The 23,610-nt window shown below is 45.2% G+C and overlaps 2 protein-coding genes across 2 annotated transcripts; one reads left to right on the plus strand and one right to left on the minus strand.

Moving 5' to 3' along the window:
• Positions 1-2,171: 2,171 nt before the first annotated feature.
• Positions 2,172-11,871, minus strand: TSPO (translocator protein). The gene is made up of 4 exons (XM_081861065.1): positions 11,770-11,871; positions 7,463-7,652; positions 3,131-3,269; positions 2,172-2,482 (listed from the first exon to the last, which is right to left on the minus strand). Exons 2-4 carry the CDS (start codon positions 7,648-7,650, stop codon positions 2,309-2,311), a joined length of 501 nt encoding a protein of 166 aa, XP_081717191.1. The 5' UTR covers positions 7,651-7,652; positions 11,770-11,871; the 3' UTR covers positions 2,172-2,308.
• A 2,543-nt stretch (positions 11,872-14,414) lies between these two features.
• MCAT (malonyl-CoA-acyl carrier protein transacylase) lies at positions 14,415-20,508 on the plus strand. Its single transcript, XM_081864561.1, has 4 exons — positions 14,415-14,879; positions 15,796-15,883; positions 18,356-18,573; positions 19,719-20,508. The coding sequence occupies exons 1-4, from the start codon at positions 14,430-14,432 to the stop codon at positions 20,130-20,132; spliced, it is 1,170 nt and encodes a 389-aa protein (XP_081720687.1). The 5' UTR covers positions 14,415-14,429; the 3' UTR covers positions 20,133-20,508.
• Positions 20,509-23,610: the final 3,102 nt, after the last annotated feature.

Below are 23,610 nucleotides of genomic sequence, written 5' to 3' on the forward strand. Positions count from 1 at the left end.
TTTACTTTCTTGCCTGTCTCAGTTACTTTCTCGCTAGTTCACTTTCACAAAGTGTATGTTTTTATTGCATTCTGACGCTCACAGAAGTGCAGTATCAATTTACAGTGGTGCCTCGCAAGATGAAAAGAATCCGTTCCGCGAGTCTCTTCGTCTAGCGGTTTTTTCGTCTAGCGAAGCAAGCCCATTGACGGCTTAGTGGATTAGCGCTATTAGCGGTTTAGCGACTTTTAGCGGATAAGCGCCTTAGCGGCTTAGAAAAAGGGGGGGGGAGGAAAAAAACCCCGCAGGAACTTGCAAGACATTTTCGTCCTGCGAAGCAAGCCCATAGGAAATTCGTTTTGCGAAGCACCTCCAAAACAGAAAACTCTTTCGTCTAGCGGGTTTTCCGTCTTGTGAGGCGTTCGTCTTGCGGGGCACCACTGTATTATTTTTTTCTCAGTAGTTGGTATATTTTGTTGGTTACAAAGAAGTATCCGTACAGCTTTTCCCTATGTCCTTTGTGTTTTTATAACTTGCTGCAGATTTACTGAGGCCATTGTTTTTCTTAAGACCATTGTGCTCCCGCATCTTAAAAGGCTTTGTTTTACAAATGAATATGAAGCAAATTATTTGAAAGCCATAGCTGGCTCCTATGCCTGCAGAATTTCAATAAACTATGTCCCCACAAATACCAGAAACTGCCTTTGAAATAACACAAGAGCATCTGTAGTTTTTGTGTCTTGGTGTATCAGGTCTGCACCTTGAGAAGTCACTTCAGCTTCCTTGTTTTGCAACATAAACCTTGCTTGCTTCCAATATTTCCATTCTTTATTCTAGCAAATAAAATGGTTCAGCCACTGGCCTTCCCCTCCTGCCTTGCCCCACACCTTAAAAAAAGAAGCAAGCATCACCTTTACGTTTTCATTCTTTGCCTGACTGCTGCCCTCCCTTTTAATGAGCTCTTAATGTATTTGAGTTGCAGCACTGCTTTGGGGAGAGAAGTTCCCGATATCCCAGGCTTTCGCCAACAGAGATGGTGGTTCAAAAATATTTGTTAAGAATTCACCTTGTGACAGGAGTACATGTGTTTTAAAACAGCAAGCAGACTTCCATCTCTTGCTTAACACAGCCCATCTTCTGCCAGCTGGACAACTCCAGCCAGATAAAATGTCCCCCCGTAATACAGCGTTTCTTCCCTGCAGTGGGGTCTCCAGTATGGCAGCAAAGTAAAAGAAAGTTTTGCTTTGAAACCGAGTCTTGTCTCGCTGGTTTTACGTAGGGCTAGAATCAGGTTGCCTGTCGGCTCAGCCCCTTGACAAATTGCTATGCTCTGGTCTTGTTTGTCCATCTCTAAAAATGCCACATCTGGCATGAGCACTTACTGTGAAGCAGCATTAGATGGGAATATAAGGGATTGGTTGTTACTGAGCTGCAGGTTTTAAAATGCTGAGTTCTGCCAGTGCTCTCTTTACCAGATAAGGTGCCTTTAGATCACTTCGTAACCCCGATGGATAGCTTCTTCCTCCGCTACTGAATACCAGTTGCTAGAAACTGCAGGAGGGGAAGAGTGCTGTCGTGCTCAGATCATGCTTGCAGACTTCCCACAGGCATCATGAAAAGAGGATGCTGGACCAGATGAGCCATTGGCCTGATCCAGCAGCCAGTCTGTTCTTACATTCATACTCCCATTTCTAATGCTTGGATGCGCTCCTTCCACCCAAGTCTGGCTGGCCGGTATCTGCTTTGTTTATAGCATCAACAAGTCTCGTCAAGAGTTTCTACCCAGCTCTTAGGAAGCCCAAAGGGTTTCCTAAGTAGGCTGAGAGACTCAAATACACAATATATTTTTCTATTAAAGGTAAGTTAAAGAAAGGGTCTACAGTTTTGGTATAAAAATCTCAGCAGGAAGAACTTCCAGACCCTTTGACGCTCAAGAATTCCATGACTTTTTCTACAGCGCTATTATTTGGGCTGGTTCACCAGTGTGTGTGGCTACCAGAAGGCTGCATCTGCAGGGCAAATGTGCATGTGGCCTCAAACATAGTGCTTTCCAAATGAAGACAGCTCATAATCCGACTGCAGACTCTCTTGTGATGAGCAAGCAATTGGGCATACATGTGTGTTTCCCAAATTAAGGACGTGGACATAAGGACAACCTGGCTACAAATACATTAATAATCACAATTTCTGGGTCCGTTACTGAAGTTTATTAGATTTATTAAGCAATAAATCTGAGACAACATATGGTTTAAGCACCGGGGTGGTGGAATTGGAATCCAACTTAGAAAATGTTTCTTTTTTATAGAAAATAGCCCTGGAAAAATGTGTGTTACGGGTGTTTCTTATTGCGATTGTCTTTCCAGATACGATAGTTCAGCACAGAGGCAAAAGTTAGCCAGGCTAAATAAGGGTACATCAAATATGCTGCTGTTTTGTTGACATGGTACCAGACAGTAGTTGTAGCTGTTGCTGCTCCTGTGGTGAGCAATATAGTCACCAGCCCCTGAAAAAGAAATGAATGATGTTAAAATGAGTTCTTCATGGGATCCTAGAGCAGAGAGGGCTACAAAGAACTGCAACTTAGGCCACACACCCCTTTGCCTTGGTTTTGTGCTGATTACACGGCTTTTACCCAATGTAGTACTTGACCCCTTCAACAGCAACATACCCAAATATCCATGGGCTTTTGTAAATCAAAAAGTCCAATGGCCAAAACTCCACGGATTTTGGTTGAGAATGCCAACAATGATCTGTGCTCCTTATTGCTTGCATTCCCAAGTCCTTATTGTGGGAACTCTGCACAGTGAAATCTCCCTCCCTCTGCCCTACATGAAGGCTCATCCGTCAGCAACTTCTGAAAGTCAGATTTCTGGCCAGACTTCACGTGACTCATAAAATTGGACCCCATTATTGTTGAATTGCTGCTTTTGGGTTGTATTTTTGTATACTGGTTAGCGATTTATAAATATTAAGCAGTTAAAATTTAAAATTAATTAAAAACAAATAAGCATTCCTCTGACAACTCTACAACACATACAAGTTTCCCAGTGGGTAATTTATTGCTGAAAGAATTCCCTTAAGGCAGAAAGCTGGCAAACCACTGCTCTAAGCCACAAGGTCATGGACTGACACAGAGCATTCCCCCACTTACCCAGCCTGTTTGGTGCTTTCCGAAGAATATGGGGACCCATGACCAATTTAATGCCAGGTTTCCTGCGTACAGCCCAAGGGGAACCAGGGATTTTTCGTTGAAGCCTCCCAATTCCCTCCACACGAGGTAAGAACCATATCTGAAAGAATGGGAAATGTCATTTGCCAGAAAATGGACTGGGTGCGTGAGGACTTTAACAGAAATCCTAAACTCCATACTGAGAATAATGCAAAAGTCATGAGACGCTAATACTTTCATACCTTGCCAGGGTTTCTGACCCGTTAGAGAACGCTGAAGTCTCCTTATCCTTCTCAAGTCACAAATGCCTATAGCACAGTGTTACTGTAACTATTAAGTGTATAAAATTTTACAAACCTGTTAACAATAATCCTAAATAACCCACCCCACCCCAAAATCAGTTGAATACTCATCACAATTGTTAATGTCACCATGTTTTTCATAACTATGTATGTTTCCCAAACTTCCGTTATTAACCATAACTTGCTACCTTTCCAAAACATTTCAACAAATTGATAAATAAAATAATTAGAACTGGAATAAAGCAGTTTATAATCTTAAAAGGTAGATTAAAACTAACTAAAATGAAATGCAACTATTAAACTTTCGGTCCTTTGCCCAAAGGCCTTTCTGAACAAAATGTCCTGTCATCCAAACCTGCCTCCCAAAAGACAGGAACCATCAGGCATCTGGCTGTCTCTTTGAGAATAGAAATTCCGTTACTGGGAGTGTTGCAACCAAGGAGGTCTTGCTTATTAGAGTGTGAAGACAGTTGGCATAAATCAGGAGACCAAAGCTCTAATTCCTACTCTGCCCTTAAGCTTGCTCAGTGACATTTGCAGCCAGGCTCCTCTGATAAGAAAAATGAGTTTCTTAGAGGAAGGGTGGACTATATTGCATATGTGAGAAGTAAGAAATGTGAATACATTAAAAGATGAGGTGGTTCAAGCAGCAGGGCTGTTCCTTTACATTTAAGTGTAGTGTGCAATTACCGTAAATTTCGCTCCATAACACGCAGATTTTTCCTCCTAGAAATAAGGGGAAATGTCTGTGCGTGTTATGGAGCGAATGCCTACAGATGGCGGGGGAATCTGCTGCAGTTGTGAGCAGTCCGTGGCTCGCTTTGAAACAGCAAAGCGGGTGTAAGCGGCTCCTGTCAGCGAGCCGAGCTGGGGAGGAGGGAGAGAAGCAGAGCGGGCTTGGCTGCTTTAAAACAACCCCGTCCTCTATGTTCCTCTCTCCTCCCCACTGAGCTGCTAAGTAGCAGCAAAGCTTTTCAGCCAGCCTAGCCGGGAGGAGGGAGAGAAGCAGAGCGGGGTTGGCTGCTTTAAAACAACCCCCTGCTCTCTGTCCCTGCCTGCAGTTTTTTGCTGTCCGATTTTGGATTAGCCACTATAGGGGCTGTGTGTGTGTCTGCGCTTAAGCTATCGTTCTCCTCCTCCTGCTTCCCGTTCACTCTCCCTGGCTCTCCCTCCGACTTTAGAATTGACACTCTGTGTGTCTGTGTGTGTGTGCTTGAGCTATCGTTCTCCTCCTCCTGCTTCCCCTTCGCTCTCCCTGCGCCCCTGCGCTCTCCCTCCGACTTTAGAATTGACACTCTGTGTGTCTCTGTGTGTGTGAGAGGGCTCCTCCTCCTCCTCCTCCTGCTTCCCGTTCACTCTCCCTGCGGTCTCCCTCCGACTTTAGAATTGACACTCTGTGTGTCTCTCTGTGTGTGAGGGCTCCTTCTCCTTCTCTTGCTTCCCGTTCACTCCCCCAGCGCCCCTGCGACTTCCAGCGCCCTGCGACTTTAGGGCCAGTTCTCTCTCTGCATGTGTGTGTGTGTGTTTTGACCTCACTGCGCTTGTTGGGGGAGAGTGTTGGTCGCAATTTTTCTTGATTTGTCTCAGAGTGGTTACTATCATGGTTTCCTTGCCGGGGAGGAGGGAGAGACGCAGAACCTGCTTGTTCTAAAGGAGCAAAGCCGGAGAGGAGCCTCTCCTGCATTATCAGCAGCATCCTTCTCCACACCCCCCACGCGAGCTCCTTGTCCCTTGAGTTCTTTTCCTTCCCTCCCCACTTAAAACGTGGTTACAAAGCACGGATCCACATGGATCCTCAGGATTTTTGCACTAGGTCACCCCAAATTCACCATCAGATCACATAGCATATCCATGGCTACAGCCTGCACCAAAAAACACATGCACCCACTGTTTCATGGGGCCGCAATGGCGCAAAAACGTGGTTACAAAGCATGGATCCACATGGATCCTCAGGATTTTTGCATTGGGCTACCCCAAACTCACCGTCAGATCACATGTCTGTGGCCACAGCATGAACCACAAAAATCATACATCCACTGTTTCGTTTAGAATATTTTTTACTTGTTTTCCTCCTCTAAAAACTATGTGCGTGTTATGGTCAGGTGCGTGTTATAAAGCGAAAAATACGGTACATGCGACATTTGGCGCATGATTCTTTAACATCAACTTCGTTGGACTGGTCATGTTGTGCAGATGCCTGATGATCGTCTTCCAAAGCAACTACTCTATTCTGAACTTAAAAATGGAAAGCGTAATGCTGGTGGTCAACAAAAGAGGTTTAAAGACTGTCTTAAAGCAAAATTTTAAAAATGTAGTATAAACACCAACAATTTGGAAACACTTGTCTGTGAGCGCTCCACTTGGAGAACAGCCTTTACCAAAGGAGTCATGGACTTTGAAGACACTTGAACTCAGGACACAAGGGAGAAACATGCTAGGAGGAAGGCACGCTTGGCAAATCCACACCATGATCAACTCCTGCCCCGTAACCAATGTCCCCACTGTGGAAGGATGTGTGGATCCAGAATTGGCCTCCACAGTCACTTACGGACTCATTGTTAAAACCATGTTTATGGAAGACAATCTTACTCAGCTATGAGTGATTGCCAAAGAAGATGATGTGTAAACTTAGCTTGTGAAAACTAGCTTTTGCATTCTCTTCCACCAGGTGGCACTGAACAATGTGGAAAACAGTTTGCAGAAACAACCTGTTCAAAACAGATGGGATCCCTGCCCTGCTAGCTAGGTCCCAGTGGCAGGGTTTCAAATCCCTGCTTTTAATAGGCAACCCAGTCAGATGGGCAGGGTGCAAAAAATAACATTATGATTGCTTGGGTATGCAAATACTGAGGGGCAAGGCTACCTAACTTCCTGTACAGCCATTCCCTAAGCAAGTTCTCGGCTGCAAACCACACTATAGCTGCAGCTCTGAAGGAAGCTGTTTCTTGCAAGCAAATGTCAGGGGTGCTGTCAGAAGGTGAAGCAGTGATGCCACACTAAGTTATCTTACGACTGTCATGTGGCATTGGAGGAAGGGCCCATCTGTCAGCAGGAGAGCACATGTTTTGCATGCAAAAGGACCCAAGTTTGATCCCTGGCATTTCCAAGTATTGCTGGAAAAGACCTGTTTGAAAGCAGTCAGTGAACACAAATACTGATGCACCTGGGGCAATGGCCGCACTCGGCATAAGGCAGCATCATACAGGGCTACTGCACCTACCCCAGCATTTGTACTAGCAAATGTGCATGCTCCACCATTATTTGTAGGTACGTATATTTATATTTATTTATTTATAATATATATATTTATGTGCGGGTGGCACTGTGGGTAAAACCTCAGTGCCTAGGACTTGCTGTTCGAATCCCCGCGGCAGGGTGCGCTCCCATTGCTCAGTCCCAGCGCCTGCCAACCTAGCAGTTCGAAAGCACCCCCGGGTGCAAGTAGATAAATGGGGACCGCTTACTAGTGGGAAGGTAAACGGCGTTTCCGTGTGCTGCGCTGGCTCACCAGATGCAGCTTGTCACGCTGGCCACGTGACCTGGAAGTGTCTTCGGACAGCGCTGGCCCCCGGCCTCTTAAGTGAGATGGGCGCACAACCCTAGAGTCAGACACGACTGGCCCGTACAGGCAGGGGTACCTTTACCTTTACCTATATTTATAGGCCTAGTACCAAGTGATACATACCTCAGTCTGTGCCCTTAAGTTCTAGACTGCAGACATCAAAACTTTACATCTCTGTGCAAGTGCTAAAAAAAACCTGGAAATGAACTTTTGCCACAATCTTAAGGAGCATGAAAATTCTCAAACTTCATGTTCCTAAGAATCTCTACTTTCATTTTTTTTTTAATAAGCAAGTTTTCTAGCCCATAGGGTAAAATATGGGCATAATCCCTTCAGATATCCAAAACCAGAAGAGAGCTTGATGGGATTTACTTAGGCAAGTTCAGATTTCTTAGGGTACATATTTTTAAAGGCCTTAAACAACTATATTGTAAAAATAAGACTACATACCCCATTGACGAATATAATGCTCCCCAGACAGGTGGGAAAACCCAGTTGGGGGGGCGCCAAGAGGGCTTCTCCAGTGATTCATACCATGTAGGCAGTTCTTTCTTGACAATCCTAGCTCCCCAGATGCTACCGGCATTTGGCAAGAGTGTGAAAGCAACAGCAGGAGCCCATGAGGGGAGCGCTTCCATTTCTGAAACAAATATGCAAACTGGGTGAGAGTTGACTTTGCAAAGTGCAGTTTCACAAATACCAACAAAATACTAGCAGTGCAGAAAAGCTGATCATTGGGCCTATATGCCTTTGCGTGCCAGTGGCTGAGGGTTCAAAAGCAAGGAAGGGTTGTGCCCTGCTGCAGCAACAAACTGGCCGTCTCAACTGGTTTCCAAAGACTGAAGGTGGGGAACTGATTCTATTGAACAGTGCTGCGTGTTTTCAGTTCATACAAAAAACTCTGTAGTGTTTGACTGGTGAGTCCTTACCCAAACATGTAGAATCGTAGAGTTGGAGGGGACCTCTAGGGTCATCTAGTCCAACCCCCTCCAATGCAGGAATCTCAACTACAGCACCCATGAACTGGACACAGAATTCCAGGTGTGGCAGAATAGAGCAAGACTATTACTCTCCCCTTGAGCTGCCTGTGGTTACCCAATCTCTGTGTGTGTGTGCGTGTGCAATTCAGCATTTTTAAAAGTGCAAATGGGATCCAATTAGATTTACCGTATTTTTTGCTCTATAAGACTCACTTTTTCACTCCTAAAAAGTAAGGGGAAATGTGTGTGCGTCTTATGGAGCGAACGCAGGCTGCGCAGCTATACCAGAAGCCAGAACAGCAAGAGGGATTGCTGCTTTCGCTGCGCAGCGATCCCTCTTGCTGTTCTGGCTTCTGAGATTCAGAATATTTTTTTTCTTGTTTTCCTCCTCCAAAAACTAGGTGCGTCTTGTGGTCTGGTGCGTCTTATAGAGCGAAAAATACGGTAGGTGGAAAGAAGAGGGTGAAGTTGGAACTTTCCTAGGAGAAAAGTATTTCAGCAAATACGGTAATGGAAGCATTACCTGCAAGGAGGCCAAGCCTTATAAACAGCATCAGACACAGGAAGGTGTTACAGAAACCTGTATAACTTGTTTCAATTAATTCTTCTAACTGTTGCTTAGCATACTTAGAAAAGTCTCTTTTTGGGTGCAGCAAGGTAAATGAAGCTCAGAGTTCACATATACTCCACCTGCCAGTTTTATAAACCTGAATTTCTGGACATGCTCTATGGTAGCAATCCTAACCCCACTTGCCTGGAAGGAAGCCCCATTGAAGTCAATGGGACATACTTCCAAGTTGACATGGTAAGGATTCCACTGTACCTCACTAGGTTATCCTTCCTGCCATAGTCAATAAATTGTTTGTGCAAATAATTAGGATTTTTTTTTTATTACAACACCAGCAGCGAACCAACATGCAAAAGGTAAATGCTTCCCATCATGTTATCTCCACGCCAGGAAGAAATGTTGATTGTTTCATTTCTCTATATCCAGGTTCACTATGAAAGGCACAGGAACATCAGGGCCAGGGGTTTTTAAAGATATTGACTCTGCCAACCACGGGAATGAGAATTAATTCCCTACTGGAGGCAAACGTGCTAAAGGAAAACGCCCATCCTCCTCTCTTCAGTGTAATTTGAACTCTCTACATAATACATTTGGTAAAACAGGGCAGAGGTTGTGTAAGTTATTACATTGCTTCTACAACAAGCCTAACAGGAAAAAAGTGGCTTCAAAAGTAAGAGACGTGATCAGTTAAACAAGTAGAGACCTTTCCACTCATATCAAGTTGTCCTGTGAAATCGGACTTGTTTCATAATGTTTGTAAAACTTATCACCCTTTTTATGTAATCTCTCCATGTAATGGTTGTGGCTGAACTGCAGCCATTTTACACATCCACTCTGTTTTGTAATAGCTAGCTCAAGTGGGGCTAGGGAAGAAAATGGGTATAATAAAAAGCCCCCACCCCAAGTAACGGTACCAAACAAAGTTGCTCATTTGCAGAGTGGACTGGCTGACATCAATTGGCAAGCAACCCAAATCCATTTATTTCAGTGAATCTGCTTAATTTGGATAGGCATCACTGACTGGACATAGAAGGGGTTAATTGCTACGCTTTAACCAATCCAGGAGCAAAGAAAGTCTATACAGGTTGGGAAATTCATTCTGGACTAAGAATCCACCCAAAAAGAATGTGCCTTTAACAGCCGCTTGGCAGGCTAGAAATTAGCAAGTGAAGTGCCCCCATCCCCACCCGGTCACTGAGACTGGAGACCTCCAGGTATAGGGCAGTGTATAAATTCTAACAACAACAACTGACCTGAGGAAGTGAAAACTGCACGCTCTCCCCTTAGCTCTACTCTGCTGAGTTAGGATAAATTACTTCATTTTCTGGTCCCTTGTGTCCTCACATTTGTTTTTATTCGTTTCTGTGTTCTAACTGTTCATTAGATAAGGGAGGATATTTTGGTCTTTAGTCCCAGTACGTCTGCAACAACCAACAATTTAACTGGAAGAAAGTTAGGCTACTGTTAAGGGTTCAAAGGCAAGACCAGAAACAAAAGGTGGCAAGTGAACTGATTGCCTCCTTTTGTTTCTGGCCTTTAATAGCAGTTCCACATTTTACATGTGAATTTTTCTCAGCACTTTTTCTGCAGGCCAAGAAAAACTTTCTCTGCTGAATTCCATGCTGGCCAAGGGAGAAGAGCAGGGCCAGGTGTGGTGGCCAAAGAGGGTGACATCCCTAAAAATCTTCATGGAGATTTGCCAAAGGATGGTAAAACATGTTGCTACAGAATGATAATCACATTTAATCTCATGTAAATTAAATTCAGGCAGTCATAACTTTCAGTCTCCAATGCAAATCATCATTGAAATCCATGCTACTCCATTCAATTTTTTCAAAACTGCTTCAGGCTAGTGTGGGAGTTAAGCATGTCAGAATCAGCACCTGCTCTACCAGTTAGGTTTCTGCTTTCTTTAGACACTTAACCCCTACAACTCCTGCTTGCAAACTTGCTTTGATATAGCCAAGTACCGACTCCTAGTTGTGAAGGTAGCTGCTGTCTAACATGTGTCTTTTAAAGCTGAACTGCATGGAGAAATTCAACTGCTGAAACAAAGTGTTGAATGAAATCATCCAGTGAATTAACACGGTCATGGGTCCCTTTACCTTTTTTAGGAAGGCCTCTAGAGCCCTGGCTTTTAAAAGGCAGCAACAGAGGCAGATTTATAAAGTTGCTTCTCTCCTGTTGAATGCTCTGAGCCAGTGTGGAATTGTAGAAGAACCCAAAGCAAGGTTAACTTTTCAAGAAAAGGCACACATCACCAAACAGCCCTAATATGTGATTGATTCAACCCCAATGACCGCAGCTCATTTAAATTGTGGGTGCTAGGCAGTTAGTTCTGGGTGAACAGGCTGGTGATGGGGGGCTGCTTTGCTGCAACTGCCCCCACCCCCTAAAAAAACTCTGAACAAGTTATAAATACAGCTCTTTATTCAATTGCTGTGGTTTATCAAGGCATTGGGCAAATTGTTCCAAGTCTCCAGGAGGGGATGGAAGAGATTTATCTAGACAATACAGAGGTGCTAGAGGACCCCCTGCTCTTTTGGAGAAGCCTGGAAGGGGGGAGCTGGGGTAGCACCCCAACCCAGCCTCTGCAGCAAGTGGTGGGGTTTGCTTTCTCCGATTTAGTTTCTATGTTGGCAGCTGAGGAGGCCAGGCGGCATCTCTCCAGGCTTCCGTTTTCAGTCGCTGACTTCTACAAACTTGCTGGCCTGCGGAGGTGGGGGTCGCCCCGATGGGCCGCGGGAGATGCGCTGCCGGGATTTGACGCCGCCCTTTCGGCGCTTACTCCGTTCCCTGCTCAGGGCAGCCAGGTAACAGTATCTCTGGCAACGGGAGGACCATCGGGGATACGCGCCCGACGCGGCGGAGCCCCTGCCTTCCTCGCAAGCTGCGGGTAACGCCCTTCCCAAGTTAGGCACAACCTCCTCGTCCCTTTATATGGACTCCCCCCTTCCTTTCCTTTCCTTTCCTTTCCTATGATCCTGTAGGTTTTTAAGCAGAGGTTCAGGACGGCTCAGCCGGGAGACCTTGAAACTCTTAAATCTCAAGGTCGCGGGTTCGAACCCCACGTGGCGGGTTCGTGCATTGCAGGAGGGGTTGGACTAGATGACCGGGGGATCCCTGCCAGCTCTACAGCTGCCCACGCTCCTAGTCCTCAGTGCGCATCTGCTGGAGCAAGCGCTCTCAAAGGCGTTAGATTCCCGTACCTGCGTCTGCTGCGGCTGCTGCTGCTTCCTCCGCCGACCTCGCTGCTTGGAGAAAGCGAAAGGGTTGTGGGAAAGGAAGCGAGGGAGCGGCCCACTGGGCGGGCGGGCGAGAGGGAGGCGGAGAAGGGAGCAAGGGGCGCGCCCATCTCCATGCCGTGCTCTTTGGAAATGCCTTGGGAAACAGAAAAAAGCCACTCCTGATTTATAACACAGAACGCAACCATTTCATCATAGGACCACGGAGCATCAGAAAGTATAACACAGGGCATTTGCAAGAGAACAGGAATCAACCGCAGCAGAATGCAGTTATGCACGAGCCTCTTACACAGGTGCCTTAATCGAAATAAAATAAAATAAAAATCTTTCCAGTAGCACCTTAGAGACCAGCTAAGTTTGTTATTGGTATGAGCTTTCGTTTGCATGCACACTTCTTCAGATACTTCTTCAGATACAGGTGGCTGAAAACTTCAGTGAGAGGCCTGAGTTTGCTTTTGCCGGGTCATCTCATTGATATTAGGTCTACTTTGAGACAAAGAGAGTCTCATTTCCTTTTTCTCTTCAGATCTTTCATATTTGAAAATCCCTTCTTGCAACAATGTGTCGTGAACTCTTAAAAAGAGGCGTGGATACGGTTTCTGGTTGTGTGCCCACAAAAAATTATTTTGATGGCATAGTATACAAGACTAAGGGACGCGGGTGGTGCTGTGGGTTAAACCAGAGAGCCTAGGGCTTGCCCATCAGGTCAGCGGTTCGAATCCCACGACGGGGTGAGCTCCCGTTGCTCGGTCCCTGCTCCTGCCAACCTAGCAGTTTGAAAGCATGTCAAAGTAGATAAGTAGGTAATGCAGCGGGAAGGTAAATGGCGTTTCCATGCGCTGCTCTGGTTCACCAGAAGCGGCTTAGTCCTGCTGGCCACATGACCCGGAAGCTGTACGCCGGCTCCCTCGGCCAATAAAGGGAGATGAGCGCCGCAACCCCAGAGTCGGCCATGACTGGTCAGGGGTCCCTTTACCTTTACAAGACTAGGCTAAAATGTCTAGATGTTTCTTTGATTGTCCTTGAATCTTCCTGCCACACTTGCCATTCTCTCCTGCAACACCCTTGGAGAACCACTGCTTCAAAACCTGGTCCTTTGGCGGAAACGGCCTTTTCCCTTCTCTCTCAGCCACATCACAGCTGAGCCAATGCGCGCTTTTTATTTTATTTTGGGAACTTCAAGAAAGCCCTCCAAGAAATTCTGAAGGTTTAAGGCAAATGCGGGAGACAGAGGTAGCAGAAAAGAGAGAGGCTCCCAGGTGAGAGCCTATGGCTTTAAGCAATGCATATTTTCCTTTGCTGTAAGTCACTTGGAAAGGGACGCGGGTGGCACTGTGGGTGAAACCTCAGTGCCTAGGACTTGCCGATCGTATGGTCGGCGGTTCGAATCCCCGCGGCGGGGTGAGCTCCCGTTGTTTGGTCCCAGCTCCTGCCCACCTAGCAGTTCGAAAGCACCCTTAAGTGCAAGTAGATAAATAGGTACCGCTTTATAGCAGGAAGGTAAACGGTGTTCCGTGTGCTGCGCTGGCTCGCCAGAGCAGCTTTGTCACGCTGGCCACGTGACCCGGAAGTGTCTCCAGACAGTGCTGGCCCCCGGCCTCTTAAGCGAGATGGGCGCACAACCCCAGAGTCGGTCACGACTGGCCCGTACGGGCAGGGGTACCTTTACCTTTTTAAGTCACTTGGAGACCTTCAGGTGACAGCTTGGGGGGGGGCAAGGTGCTCGAGAAGATGGTGGCAATTCAGCTGCAGGCATGTTTGGAGGAAATCTGTTACAGTATCTGGACCTATAACTCCTCCCTCTTGATCCCACCATTTAAGCTAAAACTAATTCTGAACACTATGGTCATGAAAGAAAAACACAACCTTTCCTGTTTTATAGTTGCCCTTTATTTTTTTTTATTGTCAGCAGTATAAAGGTAACTTCAACACACAAACTAAGCTCATCAGGCCTTAACTTCTAAGCAGAGATGTATATCTAATTGCATTTTTAGATGTGAAATTTAAGAGAAGTTAAGAGGTAAATAAACGCACACATCAAAAGTTAACCACCAGAATGTCTATGGGGATTAGAAATGTCTATGTTGCAACAAAGAAAAAAAGTTGTGGAACCTTAAAGACTATCAGATTGGATTAAGATTCAGGTAGCTATGTTGGTCTGACGCGGTCGAAATATATATATATAAATATTAAAAATGTCCAGTAGCACCTTAGAGTTTGTTCTTGGTATAAGCTTCTGTGTGCATGCACACTTCTTCAGCTACCAAAGATTAGATTAAGGTGTATCTATCTCCCTTAACATCTTCACACTTTAAACATATACGAATCTAGAAAAGTCTGTGTCTCTTTAATTCTGTGACTCACAGCACACACACGCAACAACCTGGCACATATCTACTCCTCAGAGCCATACGTGCCAGTGGATTTGTGCCTCTGTGTTTTTGTGGCAGATACGCGTCTACCACACGAGCACGTGTAGAGGGAGGGGGGACCTTGGGTGCGGTGGAACCCTCTTTTCTACGGCTCGGGTTTCCAGGCCGCGGAGGGGGAAGCTTTTTCCTAACGGACCGGGCCTTGCATTTCTGGCTTTCCGGCCTCACACGCGGAAGGAGGCTCCCGTTGCCATGGCGACCCACGCCGCGCCGGGCCTCTCGGCAGGCCGCGCTCTCCCCTTCCCGGCCCTGCGGCGATGGCTCAGCCGAGGCGGAGCCCCGAGGCCCCCCAGCGCGGGGGAGGCGGCCAGCGCGGCGGGGCTGTTGCGGGACGCGGCGGCGGCGGCGGCGGCGGAGGAGGCGGCGGGGCCTGGCGGGAAGGCGCGGCGGGCTCCCGAGGAGGCTTCGGTGCTGCTCTTCCCCGGCCAGGGCAGCCAGTTCGTGGGGATGGGCCGCGGGCTGCTGCGCTACCCGAACGTGCGGGAGCTGTACCGCGTGGCCCAGGGCGTCCTGGGCTACGACCTGCTCGGCCTCTGCCGCCAAGGGCCCGCCGCCCAGCTGGAGCGCACCGTGCACAGCCAGCCCGCCGTCTTCGTCAGCTCCCTGGCCGCCGTGGAGAAGCTGCACCAGGAGCAGCCCAGGGTGAGGGCGCACCCCGGGGGCATCTAGTCCAGCCCCCGGCCAGGCAGGCGCCCGCCCGCCCGCCCGCTGGGTATAGCGTAGCACTGTAGAGTTGGAAGGCACCCTGAGGATCATCTAGTCCAACCCCCTGCAATGCAGGAATATCCAGCTGGTCCATACAGGGATCGAACCGGCAACCTTGGCGTTATCAGCACCATGGTCTAACCAACTGAGGCAGAGCAGGAGCATCTCCCACCTCCGGGGCTTCCAGCAACTGGCATTCAGAAGCACTGGCTGCCTCTGACTGTGGTGTCTAATCCAGGGGTGTCCAGACTTTTTTCAAAGAGGGCCAGATTTGATGAAGTGAACATGCCTGAGGGCCGACCAAAGTTATTGACCTTTTTTAAGTTACAGATAGGTAGCCGTGTTGGTCTGCCATAGTCAAAACAAAACAAATTCCTTCCAGTAGCACCTTAAAGACCAACTAAGTCAGTTCTTGATTGATGTTGTGCGTTTTCTGAGATTTCACCCCCCCCCCCGGCCCCAGAAAATAAACTGCCAGAGGCCGGATTAAACCAACCGGCAGGCCGGATTAGGCCCCCAGAGCCAGACTGTGGACATACCAATCCTCTTTTAAAGGCCGCCACCTCCTGTAGGAGGGAGTGCCGACTACATGAAGCACTTGGGTTTTGTCTGCCCCAAACTCTCCCAACGTTCAGCTTCTTCCTGGGATGCTTCACTAGAGTTCTGTGTTAGGAGAAAGGGAGGGAGACTTTCCTCTGCCCACTTTCTCTGTGCCAAGGAGAAAGAAGCAGGCTGCGCCACAATTGACAGCGCACACGGGGATGCCTGCGTTTCTCACACTATGTGAACTGCGCAGGGTGTTTCTGGATCACTTCCACTTGTTACTTACTGGAGACCTTTTAAATTTCTACAGGTAGTGGAGAGCTGTGTGGCAGCTGCTGGATTCAGCATTGGAGAATATGCAGCCCTTGTTTTTGCAGGAGCCATAGACTATGCAGAAGGTATCAAGAAAGTACCCTTGCACTTTCATATTAAATGTTTATCTAAAATCTTTGCAATGCAAGGATAGCATGTAGCCGGGGGGCATGGCAGGGGGGGTGTAGCCCCAGGTGCACAATTTGGGGGTGGGGCACAAACCAGACACCCCCTGGGATCCCCATCCTGCTCTGTCTGCTGCTGGGGGTCTCTGGGCCCTGGAGCCCAGCCTCACTGCGGCTTCTCCAGCCCCCTTGCTGAATGGCTGCCTGGCCAGCACTGGGGGAGTGGGATTCACATGCCAAGGCTCTTTCGCTGGGCTCCTCCTTTTGCAAGTGGGGAGGCAGAGCAGCATGGCCCTGCTTAGTTCCAGTGGTGATGGCTGCTCACGTGCACATGAACCCCAGGTGACCACCCCACCCCTGCCCACGTGCACATGCGCCCCAGGTGCCAGCAGATAACTCGTGTTGCTGACTCTGGCGTATTAGTCTTGGCACACAATTCTTTGTGGTCCTCTGCTAGTGAAGGCAGTGGCCGAGCTTCATGCTCTGGCACCGGGAGGGGGGTGGAGAGCAGGCGGGGGGGGGCACACCGCCTGCAGGGGAACCCCACCAGGATCACGCTGCCGGGGGCGGTGCACTCCCCTCACACTCCTCTTCCTCCGCCACTGAGTGAAGGGTATCTTAGTGTCCAGCTATTTAGTAATAAGTAAGTAAAATTGAAATCCAGATCAAGTCCATATAATGTGTACAAAAGTATAAAGTATAACCAACTTTGCAGTGAAAATGTGAGGATTTCTTGTATTAATATCTTCATAGACATATTGGGAATAAGTTGTAAGATTCTGAATTTAAATATCATTGCTTGCAGGAAAGTTGCTTCAGCTAGTCTGAAGTCTAGCTTCTGTTGACATAAATACAGTTTGAGGCAGACAGTAGCTTAGTTGAGCATTATGCGAAATCATGACTTGTATGAACTCTATTAACTGAAACCATAGTTTGAGCTTCCAAACACCCAAAAGGCTTGCTAAGCCATGGATGACAAATTCACTTCAAACCGTGGTTTCTGTTTGTTGGCTTGTTAATTCAGATGTGCAAAAGCATAGACTACATTGGACATCACACTGAACTATGTTTTAGCATAGCGTGCATGAGCCCAGCTTCTCTGGCTTTTGTGCCTCTCCTTTCCCAGCTCTGGTGACATGGGAAGCAACATTTACAGGTGAAACTCGAAAAATTAGAATATCGTGGAAAAGTTCATTTATTTCAGTAATTCAACTTAAAAGGTGAAACTAATATATGAGATAGACTCATGCCAAGAGAAAGATGAGAGGCATGAGACCGAGCAATGCAGAAGAGCTGAAGGCTGCTATTGAAGCATCCTGGTCTTCCATAACACCTCAGCAGTGCCGCAGGCTGATAGCATCCATGCCACGCCGCATTGAGTTAGTAATTGATGCAAAAGGGGCCCAAACCAAGTACTGAGTACATATGCATGCTTCTACTTCTCAGAGGTCCAATATTGCTCTATTTGCAATCCTTGTTTTGCTGATTTTATTTAATATTCTAATTTTCTGAGATTGTTAATTTGGGGTTTTCATCAGCTGTATGCCATAATCACCACAATTATAACAAATAAAGGCTTGACATACCTCGCTTTGCATGTCATGAGTCTATCTCATATATTAGTTTCACCTTTTAAGTTGAATTACTGAAATAAATGAACCTTCCCACGATATTCTTATTTTTCGAGTTTCACCTCTAAATAAAAGCAGACGTGAACACTTCAGTACTCTCCTCAGCTGTGGGACTGTACAAGCCTAGGAGGCTAGACTTGTTTATGCCATGCTAAATGAGAGTTTGGTGTGATGTCCAAATGACTAAATTTCCTTAGGCATGGCTTGGCATGTTATGTGAATGCAGCCTATCTGTTAACCAGAGTGAAAGCATGAAAAAATATACATATGGGTCCCTGTTGCAAAAATCCAAATTACCAGCCCTTCATGCTTAATTTTCCTGGATACCTAGGTTCTGGTCATCTTGAATCTACATTAGTGGTGTTTTAGGGAACCCCTGAACTCTGTGGATGTGTATCAGATGTTCTCAGTTGTGGACAAGGACCACACAGCTGCATGGGTGTGTTCCGTGGTGTGCTTTCTGTTCATGGCAGACAGCAGCCTAGCCAGTGTTCTTTATAACTGACTGTGCACTCTGGAACAGGTCCCAGAATCTTCTGGGCAGCACACATTCAAGTACTGTGGTGGTCAGTTTGATATGGAAAGGGTTCCCTGGAAGTAAAAAAGTTTGAAAGCTGCTGCTCTACATCACAGAATACAATATTGTGTAATTAAACATTTCAGAGTTTTCACCTCTCTCTCTATGAAATTATTACATGGAAACATGAATTTAAGTTTGTAAAATCACAGCCAATTTTCTTTGTAGCTTCCATTTATCTTATGCTGAAGTTAAGTCCTCTTAGAGTTTCTTTCTTTTCTCTAGCCTTATATGCAGTGAAGGTGCGTGCTGAAGCCATGCAGGAGGCATCGGAAGCTGTCCCAAGTGGAATGTTATCTGTTATTGGCCGGCATAATTCAAATTATGTCACTGCTTGCTTGGAAGCTCGTGAATATTGCAAGTCATTGGGCATTGAAAATCCTGTATGTGAAGTTTCAAACTACTTGTTTCCAGGCAGCAGAGTCATTGCAGGACATTTGCAGGTATTATTTCAAAATAATGGTTCTGAATATCTGGAAATTGGTGGGGTTTTCAGTAGCACTGCTGACAGCCAAGAGAACAGTAGTACTTAGTCATATTCTGTATTTTGAGGGGAGAAGTTTGCTTGCTTGTTCTATGAATTGTATTTTTATCCTGCTTTTTTTTACATGCAAAGTACCTATACTAATAGCCATCAATTGATATATTTAATTTTTTAAAATAATAATAAACACATTTAAAACCATTTCACAATAATAAGAACAATAGTAATGAGAATAGCAGAAGAACAGCATTTAAAATAAGTTAATGTTTGAAATCAAAGGAGCAATGAAAAGTTTTTCACTGATTTCTAAAAGGCGGGGAGTACAATAGATTTAGGCAAACAGGTCTTACAGACAAGCACATTTGCAGTGGGAAAAGGGCTGCCCTCCTCAGACAGAGATGATATCAGGGCCAGATGACCTCATAGTGAATGGGGCTCCCTGGTTTATCCGACTAAGTTTTTCTAGCTTTAAAGTTAAGCATCAGTACCTTGAATTGAACATAGGCACTGAATGGTGGAGCTCCTTAATATTCCCAATGCATGCTGTTCTGCTAACCCTGGTCAACAGCTGTGCAGCTACATTCTGAAGTTTCTGAACAATATTCAAAGGCAGCCGCTTGTAATTGGGATTAGAATTGAAGCCTGTCACCTGGCAACAGGATCTATCTGACATGCAGTGATGATGCAAAGCACATGTAGCGACCTAGTGCTGCTCTCCAAATGTTTTGAACAAAACTCTCCTCAGCCCCAGGCAGCATGGCCAGTAGTCAGGGATGATCAGAGATGTATTCCAACAACATATGGAGAGCACCACATTGGCTACCCTTGGTATAAAACAAAAATGGAAACACAACAAATGCAATTCAGGTATAAAAGCCACCCGCCAACATTTGGGTAGCAAAGTCTAAGCCAATACGTTTCCTTATAAAGTTTTAAGTCTCTGTCCTTTATTTTCTCTCTCTTGGAGGCATGCGTCCTCTGACTTGTAGGCCACAATGAATTTATAGGGTTTTCCTAAGAGCCAAATGACATTAACATCAGTTCTAGATTGAAGGCAGTAACTCTGTTTTTGTGGTTCAGTGTTCTGTTTCGTTTTTATTTCAGGCTTTGGAGTTTTTGCAGCAAAATTTGAAAAAATACTCATTTGTGAGAGTGAAAATGCTGCCAGTCAGTGGTGCTTTTCATACGCAACTTATGGAACCAGCAGTGGGACCTTTGTCTGAAGCCCTCAACTCAATTAATATTCAGAAGCCTCTCATCCCTGTCTATTCAAATGTGGAAAACCGGAGATACACTGAACCGAAACAGATCCAGCGCTTGTTAGTGAAGCAGTTGGTTTCACCAGTGAAATGGGAGCAGACGATGCATGCCATCTATGAAAGGAAAAAAGGTGTAGGATTTCCTTATACTTATGAAGTGGGGCCTGGGAAACAGCTAGGAACAATCCTAAAAGGCTGCAATTTGAAGGCCTGGAAGTTCTATAAACATATTGATGTTTCAGAAGATGAAGAAGCATAGAGATGTCCGTAGGAAAAGTTTTCATTTTAAATGGATTTATTGTTAGGAAAAAATGAAATCATGCAAGCCCTAGAGGAAGACACAACATAGTCTTTTGGAGAGGGAGCTGTATACTGTTGTGCCATTGCTATTTCCCTACACAACTAGCACAGAAGAATTGCTTGTTACCTCAGAGGCCACTCTGGGTCTCACTTCTTCAGACAAACAGATTTGACCATGAGTCATCAATTACTTTGCTACAAACTTTTTAAAGAATTGTTTTATATAAGCCTGATCAATAGTACCTGCATTGGCCAAAGAATCGTGGTGACTTATGCTCAGTGTTTTGCTTTAACTTTTAAGAATCAGTGAAATAATAATAAAGTTAAAATGCTTTCTTTGTTTTACGTATCATTTATTGTGGGTGGGAGATCTGCATTTGGTGTATAATTGGCAACTGTAACTCGCCCCACTGAGGCGAGTTACAGTGATTGTACTGGATGCAGTGATTGTGTTACCCATTGTACGCTATCTATGCATAATGTACCATTAGTTTTTTAGAATACTCACTCACACTATTAAGGTCCCCATTTTGCAAAGTACCTCATCAGTTTTCCTTCTGGACATGAGTAAAATTATAAATCGGGCACCACAGGTTTTTGAAGAGTCGGGTCTTACTGACTGGATGCAGAAAAGGCTCTTCTAAAGACCATGTGCTGTAGACAACTGAGTGGTACTCAGAATAGACCCATTGAAATTAATGGGCTGAAGTTAGCCGTGCCTTTTAATATCAGTGGATCTTGTCAGAACATGAGCTCCTTCTATGTAGCTGGTAACAGCATTGGTGTTTAAGCGTCAGGAGTTTTTCTTGAGACGCTTCCATCTGTTCAGAAGATGTCCAGAAAGAAAAGCTGGGGAACGTTACATGGCATCCCAGGCCACTCTCAACTTACACAGGGATTGTGTTCCATGGAGAACACCTATAGCCAAAAACACATATAGTCAAAGCACATTAGGTTCAACAGCAGATGGATTGCCAAAGTTTTTCCCCTCAGATGCTCATCACCTTTTTAAATCCCCCCCCCCAAAGCGTATAAAGCTGATTGTGCAAAGTTAAGTGTGTAAATTGCAAGTTGCCTGTATTCTTGCTAACAGCCTTCCAATATATGTTTGCTTTTCAGTCAAAAGTATAAGGGTAGCGCAGCACTGTGTTCTGTTAAGTGGCTTACAGTGCAATCTTCTGCCAGTCTAAGAAAAGACAGGACTTAAGGGAAAACACAGGATATTGGTCCCATGATTATATCATTAGGATGCTGCATAAAAAGCGAGTGAAGAAAACGTTACCATCCCACACTGAACCCTTGCTGTGGAAGCACTCCTAACAGCGGATGGATTTTAGATATTCTTTCTAGAATCATCTCAGGTAGTCTTCTGCCAGAGGATGGCAGCAGTGTATAAATCATTTCTTACAGCTGAGATAGGTAAAAAAGTTGCTTTTTTTTTTTTGTAGCAAAATGTAAGCATGCTTTTTGTTTGTATGACACCTGTGGGTTGAAATAAATCTCAGTGTCCAAAAGCATTGAACTGCAATAAAAAAACAGTTCCTGGATCTTCCTCAAGTCACAAGTCAGTGAGTTACAAACTGAAAGATATACATCTTTCAGAGTAAATTATATTTTTTGAAACGTCAGGATTTCAGTTCTAATAAAACCAGTGCATTATGTCATTGTAGTTTCTTGATTCTTGGCTATTCAACAACTACAAACCACTTCTAGATGTGAAAATCCACTCTTAGAGGTGAGCTCTGCTGCCATGATTTGCAGACATGGTATATTTCGGGCAGGATCTTATTGCTGGATATGAGCCAGCAGTAGAAGGTTTAGGTAAGCTGGCACAGGAATATAACCAGCATTCAGTGTTATCTACAATAGCAGCACCTTTCTGAAAGAAATAGAGGTACATTTTCTATGAAAAAAAAGTTTCTATGAAGAAATTGTTCATCGTAAAGCTGAAACTGATTTCCTTCTAGCCTGTCAGGACAAATTCCACTCTTGATGTGTGTAAACATTAACTACAATAAAGCTCAGAGGAGGCCTCTGTATACTTTAGCATAAGGGTGTGGCATATTGTCAGCTCAATGTTCAAATTCCTGTTTTGAAGCTAATTCTTGTTTTTGATGCAAGAGTGTGTCCTACAAAGAAACACTGATTCTTTGCTTTTAGATTCTGATTGCTAAAAAGGGCCTTGCAAGAGCCCCAGCAGCAGCAAACTGGTGGAGGAGGCCTGAAAGGTGTCTTCTAAAAGTTCTGTGTCTTTCTGAATGTTTTCCTGGCAAACTTTTGTCAGTGTTGTCATTATTAGCATATATATTAATAGCAATTCCCATCATCCAAGTGCTGGTGCATAGGTGGCCAAAACCCACATATAAGAGATTGGTATTTGCAGAGTTGGGGAAGCCGTGAGGTGGCAGAAATACAAAACAAAACAAAAAAACCCTTTTAGGGGGGAAAGGCTCAGGGAAGACTGACGATCCCTGCAGCCTAAGATGGCCTAAGGATGCCAGCCCCAGCTCCTGCATCTTTTAAGTGGGGCTTGGAGATTCTTTTCCATAGCTTTCAGTGTGAAGTCATAAATAGTGGCTGTTTGTTGAGTTATGACCAAGTTTTCTTAATGTCTCTTTTAATTTTCTTGTAATTAATTACATGTTAAAGTTTTTTATCAGTCAAATTTATATTTTAAAAAAACATAGTAAGCCACATAATCTTTATGAACTACAAGCTTTCTGTCTACCCATGTTAATTTATGTGTTTCCTATCTTCCTCCAAGGAGCTTAAGGGAAAACATAGGTTATTAGGTATTTTATTTTTGTCAAACATGCAAGCCCACTATATGCAAGCCCCCTCTGAACTGGTAAATATAGGTCACTGGAACATACTATTGTGTTGACAACAGCATTTTCAAGTTTTGTCCTGATAAACTATTGAATACAGGTGGCGACCAGAGCCCCTGTGCACATTGGCCGAGCACACATAAGGTCACTGCTGGACCTTGCCCCCATTCCATTCTCAGAGTCCACTATATCTTATGACCAGCATCAGAAAGTAAAAGCCCCCCCAACACTAATTTAAGTCTGTATTTTTTCAAGCAGAGGACCAAACCTTATGAGGACCTTCAGAGGCTTCATGCAACCAAAGACAATGGTACACTGTAAGAATCAATATGTATGCCATTAAGACATTGTCAAAAGCTACCAGCCAAAAGAGCTCAAGAGTGTTATCAACTTCAGATGCCAATTCTACCATATATCCATATAAAGCTTGAAAGAATGACACTAGGGAGAAAAGAACCAACTGTGAATGGGCGTAATACTAATATCAGCAGTCTCTGATGTACGTGGATGAAAGTAGAGGAGAGAGATGGCTGGATCCGTAAATGGGATGTGTGCAGAATGGATCACGCTCAAACACGTTGAAGGAAATAATGTAATTAGATTTGGCAA

Source organism: Podarcis erhardii, assembly GCF_964252035.2.
Source record: "Podarcis erhardii genome assembly, chromosome: 5".
NCBI classification, from domain to species: domain Eukaryota; kingdom Metazoa; phylum Chordata; class Lepidosauria; order Squamata; family Lacertidae; genus Podarcis; species Podarcis erhardii.